This window comes from Giraffa tippelskirchi, chromosome 1 (assembly GCF_054371585.1).
Source record: "Giraffa tippelskirchi isolate mGirTip1 chromosome 1, T2T-mGirTip1v1.2.pri, whole genome shotgun sequence".
NCBI lineage: Eukaryota > Metazoa > Chordata > Mammalia > Artiodactyla > Giraffidae > Giraffa > Giraffa tippelskirchi.
The window spans coordinates 205581032-205595555 of record NC_137275.1 but is presented as its reverse complement, the minus strand read 5'-3'; the positions used below and the strand labels follow the sequence as shown (position 1 = coordinate 205595555).

The following is a 14524-nucleotide window of genomic DNA, read 5'->3' as shown; positions in this document are numbered from 1 at the left end:
TACTGTTTTGCTCTACTGCTTTGCACTGTTCACTTAGGAAGACTTTCTTATCTCTTCTTGCTATTCTTTGGAACTTTGCATTCAGATGGGTATATCTTTCCTTTTCTCCTTTGCCTTTCACTTCTCTTCTTTTCTCAGATATTTATAAGGCCTCCTCAGACAACCATTTCGCCATTTTGCCTTTTCTTGGGGATGGTTTTGATCACCACCACACCTCAGCTATCTGGGGCCAATCCTGTTTCCTTGTTCACCTTGCTTCTTGCATTCCCCCAGCTCATCAGAAATCACCATAGGGTGGGGTGGAGGGGGCAGCATCACTGGATCCCAATTTTGGGAGCTCTCATTCACTTTTGGAGGCTAGAAATTACTGATGGCTGTGACATTTCTTGTTGATTAACGTGGCAGGAGATATTTTCATTTCGCAGTGGCTTTCTCTGTCCCCTTTAGTTCAAGGTGGCAATAAAGTCTCTGCTGGTTCATCCCTCTCTATTCTTGGCCTCTGTTGAGAAGACTGATTAAATTAATGAGCCACATCCATGATCTCTTCTTCAAATGGTTGCTCAGCTATACCTTGTATGGCTAAAGGCACTATGCAGGTAGGACTACTTACAAAATGTTGAGATGAAGAGATTATCATCAATTTTCTGAGTGGACTAGATATAAACACAAAAGCCTTATTGGAGGGACGCAGAGTCAGAGATGGAGAGACCATGTGATGAGAGAAGCAGAGTACAGTGATGCACTTTGAAGATGGAAGAAGGAACTAATTTCAAGGAATGCAGGTAGCCTCCAGAAGCCAGAAAAGGAAACAGATTCTTCTGTAGGGTTTCAAAATGATGAAGTCTTGCAGACCTCTCTTACAGGTCAACTGCACCCTCCAAACTCTAGGAAACTCCACCCAGATTCCTGTACTCCGGACTCGCCTGCTATTTTTCCTATTTTTCCTGTGGCTCCAGATACTCCTGAAATGTTTTGCTGGACTAGTACATTCCCAGACATTCCTGTGACTATAGCCAAGTCTCTTAAATCTCTAGACACACTTTAAGCCTTCCACACTATCCTCCTTCCTGGGAGTCTCAAGATTCCTTCCAAAGGTTCTGCGGCCCAGACACTTCTGTGACTACACCCAAGCTCAGGGAGTCTCTGCCATCACCACCTGGTCAAGGAAAGGAACTCCAGAACTCAGAACCTGGAGAAGAGGCATTGGCCAGGATGGAAGTAGGGGTGAGGTCCAGGGTGGGTCTACAAAGGATCAGAGCATCTGAGGGTGGATGGGAGCTGGGCCAGCACAACCTATGACAGGGACTAAGCAAGTTATAAGAGGGATGAAGCAGTTCTGGGGAACAGCAGGGGGCTGCTCCCCGCTCAGCTCCTGCCCTTCACTGTCTGCTCATCTCACCCTTAGAGAGGGACAGTTCCTCTGGCCTGACCAGTGAGGTCTCTGCCAGCACCCACAGAGGGTGATGGAAGCCTCCACACTCCTCAGCATGGATCCCAGCTCCCACCCAGGTTGGGAACACAGACACAGCTCTCCCTGCTGTCCCCGCTGGGTGAGCTGCTCTTGTGAAACTTGTTCATATGTTGTTAGGAGGAACTGTCTCATGTGTGGATATGGATCAGTGTCGATCCCAATACACACAATTGTCCATCCATGGATGGGAAGGGAAGGGACAGTAGTTGCGGGATGTCTTTGCAGAACCCTGGGCCCCTAAGGTCAGTCCCCATAGCCACAGCAAGATGAGTCCCCTCCCTCCCTTGAACAAGACACTCCTGCACAAAATTCCCATAAATTCCACAAAGGGGCCCAACTGTCATTTTCCTTATACACACCTTTAGTGGGCACCCCATGAATTTCCTCTCACCCATTTCCCCTGTTTCATCCTCACTGGGACTAAGAGGTAGCTGTCTTCACCACTTTCCACATAGCAATAATCCACTGAGACTAGAGGATGCTCACCCTCCAACCAGGCAGAGAGGCAGACAATCCAGACCCTGTGGCTGAGATTCTTCCTCTCTGGTCAGGCCACCAGACAGGAAACCCTGGAAGAGGAGAGGATCAGCCCAGCCCCTTCATCTGGCTGCTTCGGGAAGTAGAGAGAAGCTCCCTAAAGACAAAAGCTGTCTCCAGGCTCCATCCTGGAAACTGCTTAGTGTCCAGAGGGCTGAGGGCAGGACAGCAGCTCTCCACCCCTAAATGGTCCAGGGAGGCAGATGACGGTACAGATGTCCCCAAGGTCTCGAGCCAAGCTGGCTTTAAAGAAGGGGATGATGAGGGGGTCCCTGTGGAGGATGAGAGCTGAGAGCTCCCAGGAGTCGCCTGAGGAGTCCTTGTCTGTGTGGAGGCAAGACTTGGCCACCTGGAGGCCCACAGCACCTGTGACCTCCCTCATTCTTCCTTCCTGTCAGGACCCCTCTCTGTGGAACAGAGCAGACACGAGTAAGATGACAGTGACCCAAGAGCATTTCCCAACAAAACTACATTTATTCACATTTTTACATATATCTCTCCAAAGATCTTACTGCCATCCACGCCCACCCAGACCCACCTCCCCCACCTCCCCCACCTCTTGAACCTCCCACAACTCCAGTCCCCTCCCTGCCCTGGAGTGCCTTCCCCCAACAGCAGCCAGGATCACCCATGAGCTGAGGAGCCCTAGGCTCCCCTAGGGGCTGGCCCGCTGTTCCCTACTGGCTGCAGAGCTGCTTCCTCTTCCTCCCTGTTACAAACGGTCACACTTTCTCTTTTTCGGCTGTGAGGGGCAAACCAGTCCCAGAGCCAAGGCTGCCCTCTCAGAGACCCCGAGGCCAGCCCCTGGGCTGAGCAGCATTTCAGCAGCAGCTGGGCTTCCGCACAGAGCCCGCTTCCTAGACTTGGCAGCGGCCAAGGGAGTTGGGCTGAGGCCTATTCGTTCAGAGGAGAGGGCCTGGCCTGAGGCAGGGACAGGACTCTGGGACAGCCCCCAGGGCAGCAGGGTGTGCTGCAAGGTCAAGAGGAAAGCCAGGCTGGGGAGCTCCTCCCCATCCTCGCTCGACTGGTCCCTGGGCCCTTGGGCCCCCAGAATTGGAGAGGCCGTTCTGAGAACTGAGGTGTCCGTGGGTCCTGGCTGAGGGCCAGTGTACCTCTGACCCTGGGGAGGGGAGGGTGGTCCTGGCTGGAATGGAGGCAATTCCTGCCGTCCTGGAGAGGGAACAAGGTCTTTGGCCCTGGACAGGCCAGCGTTTGCTTGGCTCAACTTGTGAACAGCCTCGAAATCAACCTCTGGTGGGCAGGCTTCATGACTGATCCCTAGCTGGGGGCCTTGGTCATGGCTCTGGGCATCTCTGCTGGCGTCGGACTCAGAAGGACCTGAGTCCACTCGGGGTACACTTTGACTGCTGGGTGCCCGCACTCCCTTGTCTTCCTTCAAGGCCAGAAGTCGTTTCTGCACCAGCTGGTAGGAGAGAAGAGGGCAGTGACTGCTCTGCACACCCACATGTGAGAGGAGGAGCACTGGGCAGCGGGACATGGCCCTGGGTAGGGTGGAGAGGAGGGGCGACCCTGAGACTCAGATCCAAATATAGACACCGAGGTGTTCCTGCTGGCCTCCTGCACCTTGTTCCCAGCTTTGTGTCCTTTCCTCCCCCATCACCCGCCCCAGCTCCCTATCCTCTCCCTCCTGTCACCCAGCACTGCACCTACCCCAGAGCGGGCTCTCCGCCAGGCCAGATGTCCCAGGCAGGGGAGGGATGGACAGAGCCGTGGAAGCCTCCCGCTCACGTTCTATGCCTCCCTTGCTCACCAGGGTCTCCCATGCTCTGGTTTACCTGGGACACCCTTGTCTCCCCTGTTCTACCTGGGGTCCGTCCCTCCCCTGGCTCCCATGGGTCACATGGGGTCCCCATCCATAGGCTCCATAGGTATCCCTCCCTCCCCTGCTCACCTCCTCAGGGGTGAGACCTTCCTCCTGCTCCAGCTCCTCAGCTAGCACTAAGGGATCCAGTTGTGGTTCTGGCGAAAGCAAGTCTGCCAGGAATCGAGGGTGAATGACTGCCTCTACCTGGAACAGAAGGAAAAGGCTGTGAGCATCCTTAGCCAGGAATGGCCTGGGAGCCAAGAAGACCTAGAGGAAAGTGAAAAGTAGAGACACACTCCTGTTCTCCTTCACAAGATGGGATGTTTTAAATTGTCATGGTTCTCTCTCTCTCTCTCTCTCTCTCTCACACACACACACACACGCACACACACAGAAATATGCTCATACACATACAGGTACAAAAAAGTACATATAAAGAGTATATGCCCAGTAGTGGGGTTTCTGGGTCATATGGTAGTTCTATATTTAGTTTTTAAAGGAACTGCCATACTGTTCTCCACAAGACACAGGTGCCCCAACATTCACTGTAGCACTATTTACAATAGCCAGGAATGGAAGCAACCTAGATGTTCATCAACAGATATATGGATAAAGAAAATGCAGTACATATATACAGTGAAATATTTCTTAGCCATAAAAAGGAATGAATGTGAGTCAGTTGTAGATATGCGGATGAACCTATAGCCTCTCATACACAGTGAATTAAGTAGAAAGAGAAAAAATTGTCATATATGTGTGTGTGTATATCTCTCTCTATATATATATGGAATCTAGAAAAATCATCCTGATGAGTCTGTTAGCAACACAGGAACAGAGGTGCAGATGTAAAGAATGGCCTTGCAGACATAGTAGGGAAAGGGAAGGGTGGGATGAATTGAGAGGGGCCTTGACATATATGTACAGTATGTGTAAAATACGTAGCTAATGGGAAGCTGGTGCGTAGCACAGGGAGCTCAGCTTGGTGCTCTGTGATGACTCAGAAGGGTGGAAAGCAGGGGTGGGATGGATGCTCAAGAACAGCGGGGGAAGGGTATATACGTATCCAGGATTCACGTGTTGTATAGCAGAAACTGACAGAACATTGTAAAGCAATTATACTCCAATAAAAAGCACATATAACATGTATGTACACAGACACACAAAGGCACACACACAGACAGACATGAATATGAACACTCATACATGTGCATACACACACTCCACACACATATGGACACACACACAAAGCACACAAACACACAGCTCAAGGAACAGAGCTTCAGTCCCGTTGGCCTGGGCAGAACCCAGATCTTGGGTGCTGAGAGTCCCATGCCTTGGAATCTTGTAGACCCCAGGCTCCATGCCCAGCCCACCTTGGTGACGAAGTCTTCCTGGGAACACAGCTTGTCAATGTAGCTCAGGAGATCCGGGTCTGCATAGGTCCCGTCCTCTTCCTGCCTCAGCTCACTTCCATCCTCTCCACATTCTACATCTGACTTGCCCGTGGCCGAGTGGACGGGCCCCACCAGTGCCTCCATGATGTCCACATACTCTCTCACAGCCTCAGGGGGAATCTCCTTGGGTGCCTTGGTCCCTGAGTGCCGCCGGGATCTGTGTCGTTGCGAGCGGGTGGGATGGGCTCGGGAGCCGGCCTTCCGGGGAGCATTGGCTGAGGCAGAGCAGGAAAGAAGGAAGGAAGGTGAGGGGCTTCTGTGTCCACCTCCAGACCACTGGGCACGCGCTGGTGAGGGCAGTGTTTGGGGGTCAGTGACTTAGGTGTGGGCAGGTTAGCACCACCCAAAGCCTCATGGACAGTGGGAGGGGGAGGGGGCCATCTAAGAGAGTCCCATGAGGAATGTGGAACCTTGATTGTTCAGGGTATCCCCAACAAGCCCACTTCTTCAGCAGACTTCGTGTGGGGTCTTTTGACAGGGAGGTGGAAGAGGAGTTATTAAACTGATGGAGATAATACCCTGTAGTGACAAAGGACAACTGAGACCCTGCCTCACTGGCTGTTCTGGTTGAAAGACCAGATGACCTTCTGAAAGGAAAAGGATCCACACGGGGTCAGTCGTCACCCCTTGGCCCATGTTACCTTTGCTTTGAACTCCGGTGGGAACACGGGTGCCTGGCTGAGGGCACACTTTCGGGGCTGAGGACCCCTGAGGAGCCAGCTTCAGTGGGACTGGAGGAGGCAGGCCTTGCACCCCCTGCATCCACTGTAACTTCTGAATCTGCATCACCTCCTCTGCCTCAAATTCCATGAACCTAGGAGTGATGGAGGCATACGGCACACTGAGAAAAAGGTCTGGGCTTTGGAGCCCAACAAAGGCAACGGAGAATGAGGGGCTGGGAGAGGGTGTGTCTTGGGGTGGACAAGGCCCTGGGAGGTACTATTCCCAGCAGGGGGCTCTCCTAGAACTGACTCAAGGTCTGGACTCTTCCTGCCCCACCAGCACTTGGAGGGCACTCAAGAGCATAGACCGAGGCTGCTGAATTGAACCAGGCCCTCGGGACACAGGCAGACCCACAGGGGACCCTCCTCATGCCCCCATTCCTGTCCAGAACCACATGAATTGCTGATGGCCAGAGGCTGAATCAGGCACATGTTCCCAAAGCGGTCCTTGCTGAATCCAGAACCCTGGACAGGGACTGAGAGTCCTGGAACATAAGACTGGAGACAGGGCCCAGGAAAGGTTGGAGAATTTGGCTGCAAAGCTTAGAGGAGAGGCTTTCCTTTCCTCTGAGAGATGTTTGTTTGTTTGGTTCTATTCTGTTTAAACTAAAAGGATTGCCATGGAGAAAATACTGGAACGGCCAGAGACGCTTGGGCTGACGACATCCTGTCTTCCCTAGCCTCTTCAGGGAGGTCAGGGTACCCACTCCAGCCACTTTGCATGAGAAGAGGGAGTCCCAAATTCTATGTCAGTGGCTGCCAGCCACCGACCACTAAGGAAGCAGCCGGCTGGTGGGTGGAGAGCATGCCCCAGCACAGCCCCTATGGTTGGGGTTGGACCCCTACTGGGCTCAAAGCTTTACACCATCCCATCCTGAGACCTTCATGTCAAGCCAAAGGTAGGTCACCATGAGGGGAGGTCAGAGGTCCTGGTGGTGGAAGGACTGAAGACTCATGCTCTCAAGGTGAAGGAGGGGCTTCTGGAGGGGAGTAGGGCATCTAGGCTGTGGGGGCCCTGTGTTGGGTGACAGCCCTCTTCCTTTACCCTGCCTGATGAGCACGCCCACAGCCAGACCCTGACCTGGGCTCCAGCCCTCACCCACCCCTCTTACCCATCACACAGCTCTAGGGCCCAGGACACGGACTCACTTTCTGGCCATCTCATAGTAGATCATCCGGTCAAAGTTGCTTGTGCGCTGCCATTCCTGCACAGCCCGCGACAGTCCCTCCTCCAGCGTCATGGTGGGCTTCAGGCGAGCCAGGGACCGAAGCACTGGGCTGTAAGCCATCAGGGTCTGTCTCAGAGTCCAGCCCAGTCCCCACCCATCGGATTCCACCCAGCAACTTGGACCACATAACCCAAGATAGCATGACTGAGCATCAGGAGGGCAAGAGGCAGACCTGGGAGACCAAGGACAAGCCTTCCCACTACTGCCATCACCGCCTCACACTCACTGGAGGATGACCATCCATTCCCAGGCTAAGGCTAGGACAAAGAGCCTTGAGAGGGCTCCTTCCTCTGCAAGATTGGCTTTTCACTATAAAAATCCCTATCATCAGTGAGGCACGGCACATGCCAGGCAGGCTGCTAACACTTCATAGATTAGTCCAAAGGTCTTCTGCAAAGTTCTCTGAGTTACATACAATTGCCGCCCCCCCCCCCGCCTTTTTTTTTTACAAGGAAGTGAGGTTTGGGAGGGAAATGCCTGCCAGTCTCCCAGGTCTAGGAGGAGAGAGCCCACGCCCTGTGAGCTCCAGCAGCACCCAGTTCTAAGAATTCTCCAGAACAAGGAGGTTCTTGTTCTTGAGGCATGCATAGAGCTGTATCCTGGACCTTGCACTCCCTCTCCTTTCTGAAGGGACATCCCTTGACCATGGACACTCAAGTCCTGTGTGAAAAGAGATGGCACCATAAAGGAGTGCAGCATCCCAGCTGTGACTCCTCACCTCACACCACAACCCTCTCTGGTTACAAGTCTTCATCAGTATCACCATGAGGATCATGGAAGGTCAAGTTGGCTGTACTCACAAGGCGGTGAGGTAACTGAGATAAGATACTGAAAGGATGTCAGGAACTTGCATGGTGATGTGTAGGACCAAAATGTGCCTTCTCACAGCAGGGACATCACCCTCAGACTTTCTTCCTGGTATCCCTAGAAACCTAATCTGAGCATCCACCCCCAGTTCCTTTTTATTCAAAAGCTCTGATAACCTCATGACCCCCTGGCTGTTCACTCACATGAGAAAGCAGGAAAGAGCTTCAGCATCAGGACTCTGGGGAAGGTGTCTCCGGGCCAGAGACTTGAAGCGTTGCCAACGTCGGAAGTTCTCATACACGCTCTTGGGGCTACAGGAGTCATCCTGCGAGGCCTTGGACTGGTTAGTGGCCAGGCCGCCCTCCCTGGAAGTGCCATGTGACTGTGGCCCCAAGTTCACTTGGGGAATGATGGGGGCCAGCTGGGCAGCTGGTAGTGGAGCTTGAGGTGGAAAGCCTGGGGTCCAGTTTCCCTTGCCAGACTGAGCTACTCTAACAGCTGGGACAGTCACAGGGGTCTCTCTCGCAGGAGTTGTTAAGAATAGGGGGACAGGACATGCAGTACTCCCTCTGAGGGGCCCTGGAATGCTCCAGTTGAGGGGAGCCTGAGTAAGGACAAAGGGCTGAGTCTGGGGGTGCTCCATTGGCCTTCCTTCCGACCTGACTTGGACAATGATGTTGCAAGCCCCGGGAGCACTTGGGCCATGGCCAGCATTGGACGCCAAAGGTGTCCTGGAGAAAGCTGGCAGCAGCTGGGTGCCGCCAGGAGGGAATGACGGGGGCATGGAAGGTGGCAGGTGTTGCTCCCAGGGTGCCCGGTGTGGCGGGCCAGGAATGGGTGGAGGAAAGGGCACTGTCATGAAAGGAGGCAAGGAGGCACCAGGGGTCAAGTTCACATCCATTCCCAGTGCTGGAGATGCTGTTGAGACAAAAGAAAGATTTGAATGGAGGAGGAGAACGGGCAACCGGGACTGAGGCTCTCTGGAGAGAATCAGAATGTAAATCTCCACAGATGAGGACATCTGGACAGTGTGTGCAGCATGCACATATCTTCTAATGATTTTCACTATCTGATCTCTGGGTGAGAATTATTCCACTGGGGACCTCACTCCTAGCCACCAAGGTCCCTGAGCCCTGTCCGCCAAGAAGAAATCTCCTCAGCAAGTGCAGACTCAGGGAGTCTCCCTCAGGCACTCCCTGACACCCAAAGCTCACAGGCTGTCTCCCAGACTGGGTGGATATCTGGTCTGTGAGAAACGCCCCTCAGCAGCTACACTAGCTGGTGGGGACCTTCTCCAAGGTAAGTTCTAGGCACCCAAAGACCCTTTGTGGACAGGCATTGTTTAAAATATTAGGGCCCCACCTCCATCTCAGTCTTCCTTTTCCTGGTGCTCAGCATAAATCCTCTCACTCTTTTCAAGCCTCACAAAAACAAAAACAAAAATAATGGAAAATATCACTCGAATGGATTTCTGATACAAACCCATAACACACTGGCTCGGCATGCACATGAGAACCTCTGCAGCAGACAGTTAATATGAGCCGGGTTATACCATCCCCTGCCCAGTGCCCAGAGTCATGCCATCACTCTAGGAGTCTTTCGTAGGAACTGTGAGGAGGCTGAGAAGTGGGCATCTGTCCCTGAAATCCTGTTATTTCACAGCCGTGAATGGCTGCAGAGGATTAGACAAGGGCCAGGGAAGGGTCATGTTACATTGGTTGTGGGAGTATAGACTGTCTGGGGTCCTTCCCCTTTGAGTTCCCAATAACAGAGAGTGAAGACAAACTGAGAAGCAGGCATGATGCAGGTGCCATTGTGATAAAGTTGTCTGGAACACATCCCTGTTCAGGAGAACAAGGTACATACCATGTGCACCTAATTAATCAGAACAGGTGTCATAGGACTTTGACTCATAACAGAGAAGATCGTCTGCCTGCTTCTGGGCTACACTCCTTACCCCCTTTAAAGAAGAAAGCAGCTTTCACTGACATTCCACCAGAACTAACCACCCTCCACATCTGTTCCCTGTCCACAAAGGAGTGACGTGAAAAATAAAGAAACTCTTCATCTCAAGATATGCCAAAGTTCCACCATGAGATATTGGACAAGTTGAAGTAGGTCTGAAGAACTGCTTTTCCACAAAAGGAAGAACAGTTGAGGACATCTCGGGAAACTGAGGCCTGTCTTGGTTGCAGTTACATGGATGCCCATCCCTGTCAAAGCCAAGGCAACTGTTACCTGAACTGAGACGTGAGCTGTGAGCTGGAAGGAGTGGAAGAGGTCTGGACTGCAGCAGTTAGAGTAACTTCCTGCCTAGCTCTCAGAGAGGACACTTGACTGCCGGTGTGACCACACATAGTCCCATTGAATAGCTTTCTACTAAGACTATCTCTCCCCACGGCCCAACTAGATACAGTATGTCCCGGTCCAAACCCCTCAGGAAGACACGGGGTGGGGGCAAGCTTTGGGTACCTAAGAAACACAATACGGGGCTAGGTCCTCCCCATGACCCTTCCTGTGTCACCACCAGGAGATCACCCACACTTCCTACACACACGTTTCAAAGCGGCTTATCTTCCATCTAGAAATAATCAATCCTGCCTGCTGCCATCCCTTCTCCATACCCAGGGCCATTTCCCTTGATCCACTTCCAAGGAACCCGCCTCCCCGGTGCAGTCTCAGGTTTCTTCAGGCTCTTCGGTCTCCCCAGATGTCCTTATGGGGCCAGTGCTCTCTCCTTCCTCAACTTCAGTTCAACCATGTGCCCACAGTGAACTGTCACATGTGGACTCAAAGGTCTGAGAAATGGCAGGGTCTCTGAGAACCACAACCCCAGCCTACAGGCTTACCTCCTTCTGAAGCCGTTCCCATAGGCCTGGGCACGGACCACTGCTGCCTGGTAGCCTCAATGAGAAAAGTCAAGACCAAGACGCAGAGAGTGACCTGCTCCAGCAGATGCTCAGCATCCAAGTAAAGGAGGGAAATGTTTGAATTCAAACAGTAGAATGTGGAACTGAAACATTCTGCAGCGGGGGAGGGGCAGAGGGCAGGTAGAGCTGGGTGGGGTGAGCAGACATTCCATGAACGGCTCTGGCAGGAAGGCGAGAACCGGAAGTTCCTTCCACCTTACATAGTGGTGACACAGTTGGTGTCTGCCTCTTTAGGCAATTTATCAATTGTTTCTCAGTTTCACAGCACCAAGGTTGGACTTGATCTTCCCTTTATTTCACTTCTTTATCCATCAGCCTAGTTTTGCGTCACTCAGCTCACCCTGCTTCCTAACTGGGTCTTGACTTACTTCAACAGAGACTAGACTTTCAGAACAAGTTCAGAAGAACTTTTAGTCTTATAAACCCTTGGGTATTAATGGCCACATGGAGCTGAGAGTTTGAAATTAGGATTGTCTCATCAGATGCAGGGTGTTTGGTTGTTGTATGTACATCATTCCTAAGGAAGCAGTCCTTGTGCCCCAACCAACATCCAGCAGGACTTTCCTGACTAATGATCCTTCTTGCTGGAAAACGCTCATCTATCCAAAAACCATCATGGAGCCCACATGTCTAAGACCAGAATTCACTGTGTTCCTTATAGCATTACATTGTTGTTGACTATTTAGTTTTTTATCTTTTAAACGACTTTAGTATAATACTCTATAAACAAGTAATACCTTCTCATGGTTCAAAATCAAATTCTGAGAAATGGAATATGCAGTGACAAGTCCTACTTCCACCTCTTTCCCCGCTTCAATTCAATCTTCTTTCCCAGAGAAAACCAGAGTTATCTGTTTCATTAAAATATTTCCAGAGATGTGTTTTGCAACTAAAAACGAATGTAATTGATATTCATTTTTTAAAATGTCTCCAGCTTTTTTTTCTGGTTGAAAATTCACATATGTTCCAATGTATCCAAGTATAGTTTCAATGATTGTGTTTGTACTGGTATTACAGCTCCTCTGTTTCTAGAATTAATTCCTAGAACAAGAATTTCTACAGTCTCTTAAATTTCAAATTACCTGAAAAGATAGGATGGCCAGATCAAGCAAATAAAAATAACAAATGCCTAAATGAATTTGATTTTTGAATTTTGCATAAACAACAAATTAGTTTTCAGTCTAGCTCTGCCCCATGCAATATTTTGGATATAGTTTTATGCAAATCATTTTCCTCATTATCTGATATTTGCATTTACCTGGAAACCTGTATTTCATCTGGCAACACTACCAAAAAAGTGTAACATAGTAAGCTATTATTTGTTACTCATTCCTATGAGAAAGAGGGGCTTCCCTTGTGACTCAGACAGTAAAGAATCTGCCTGCAATGCATGAGACTCAGGTTCGATCCCAGGGTCGGGAAGATCGCCTGGAGAAGGAAATAGCAATCCACTCCAGTATTCTTGCCTAGAGAATTCCTGGACAGAGGAGCCTGGCAGGCACAGTCCATGGGGTCACAAAGAGTCGGACACGACTGAGCGACTACAGTTCACACTATGAGAAAGAGAACTGGGCGTAGAGAGACTGGAGTGTGCATCTTGGGTCCAACACAAAATACAATTGCAAACACATAAAATCTGCAGACTCTGGATGAAATGGATTTGGAAGAGCCATCACATAGCATTGAAAGTTTAGGCTTAGTAGGACTAAGGACAGAAGTAAGGAATGAGAAGGCAAAAAATCTTCTCTTTCCTTGTGTTGAAAGGACTAAATATCCCAGAGCACTGGTTTTTCTAGATGTTAAAAATCCATTACCCACGAAATGGACGTGCACCTTGAGAAAAATGCCAAAAGTTTATCTAGCAATGTCCAATCTCCATTCACACAAATCCACTTCCATCTAAATCCTAGCCTGCAAACCCTGCCTATAAGCTTGTGAATTTCCTGTCTGCATTACATACCCTTGCTCTTTAGAACCTAGGCTCATCATTAGATATGGACCCACCTGCATGGAAATAATGGGAGCATCTCTTTTTTAATAATTTGTTTGATTCTTATTTTCATATTGAGAATCAACGTCAGTTTATCACTATCAAAATGATATGAAAGAATATTCGCCTTTTGTGTTGTGAGAAGAAAGGATTTTTAGGAATCTTGTCAAGGGATATGAAGGGTGAAAACTTCAGAGGACTACAACCAGATCTCTTGGGAGACAGGAGTCACTCCCTTCTATAGCAGGGATTGCGGGGTGTTGGCGAAAGAAAGAGAGGTTTAGAAGGACAGTTCCATATGGTGAAAAAGAATCCTATTGGTGCTTATGAAGTTCCTTGTACCTTGCAAGAAAAATGGACTCAAAAGAAGGTGAGAGATGAGTTGAGAGTATTTAAAGTAATATCATGGTGAACTTTATATCAAGAAACTCCTGTTGGGGGCTGAAAAAATTACTTGGCAATATGGCTCAGTACTTGGTCTTTTACCGTGAAGGAGAACTTAAATGGTATTCAGCCAATGCTAGACTTGATGCCAGAGGGGTGGTGAGGCAGAATACAAGAAAGGGATGCTTTCCTGTTGCTTCCTCCCCTTGTTCAGTCCTTCAACCAGTTACAAGATTCTCACTCATAACTGTGATAAAGTATTTGAATGAGGCCTCTCAGGGCCACTGATACAAAAATTGCATCATGGAAAAATTATCTGATCTCAATTCTGCAATCATTTTTGTACTACTTCAAAATACTACACCCCAGAGACAGGTATAATCAAATCAGCCCAAATATAATTTGGGAAGACCAGACAAGGCCCAAATATAATTTGGGAAGACCAGACATGGGAGGAAATATCTAAAATTCCTTTAGATCATGATCTCTGACTATTCCTGCAGAGACATTAGGGGCAGGCATTGATTACAGAGAAAAAGTATCTCTGGACATGGATCACAAGCATCGGAAGACAGTTTATCTTCCACACCACTATGAAGCATTAAAGACAGAAAAAGATACAATGTTTGTGTCTTGTGGCATTTTCAAGTCTGTGCACTTGGAAGCTCTTAGTACTGTTAAATATGAGGGATCTTCAGAAGCATTCTGTTGAGTGAGAAATGCTCTAATCTTGCAATTGACCAGAAAGAAGATTTGCTGATTGAGGTTTCTTTGGCAAACATTACAAACTCAGGTCAATAAGTTGATTCTCCTACTATTTATTTTTTTTATTGCTAACTGAAATTTTGCAATATATTACCAAAAAAGGGAGAGAGTAAAATTGTTCCCGTAGTATTAATACCTGTTGTGATTAAATTGAACCAGATTGTCATCTTACTCAGGGTTATAACAAAAACTTTACAAAGAAAACACTCAATATTTACTGAAAAAAACTCCGTGTATTAAATACACTACAAGAAATATTTCAGTAGAGTATATGCATTTGGAAGAACTCTAGGAATGGAATCAGGAGAAAGCAGCTTAAGAGTGTTTCCAGGTCTGAAACTCTTTGCTAGAATTGTTCTTTAACAGAAACGTCCAGCTTGCTAGGAAAGAGATCTGGTTTTTGACAGACA

The 14524-nt window shown here is 49.4% G+C and overlaps 1 protein-coding gene across 1 annotated transcript; it reads right to left on the bottom strand.

Annotated features, from left to right (window-relative positions):
* Positions 1-2462: 2462 nt before the first annotated feature.
* On the bottom strand, positions 2463-11020 carry LOC145539195 (NUT family member 2D-like). Its single transcript, XM_081572802.1, has 8 exons — positions 10895-11020; positions 8249-8963; positions 7159-7287; positions 5929-6101; positions 5207-5502; positions 3921-4037; positions 2819-3431; positions 2463-2670 (listed from the first exon to the last, which is right to left on the bottom strand). Exons 1-8 carry the CDS (start codon positions 10914-10916, stop codon positions 2654-2656), a joined length of 2082 nt encoding a protein of 693 aa, XP_081428928.1. The 5' UTR covers positions 10917-11020; the 3' UTR covers positions 2463-2653.
* Positions 11021-14524: the final 3504 nt, after the last annotated feature.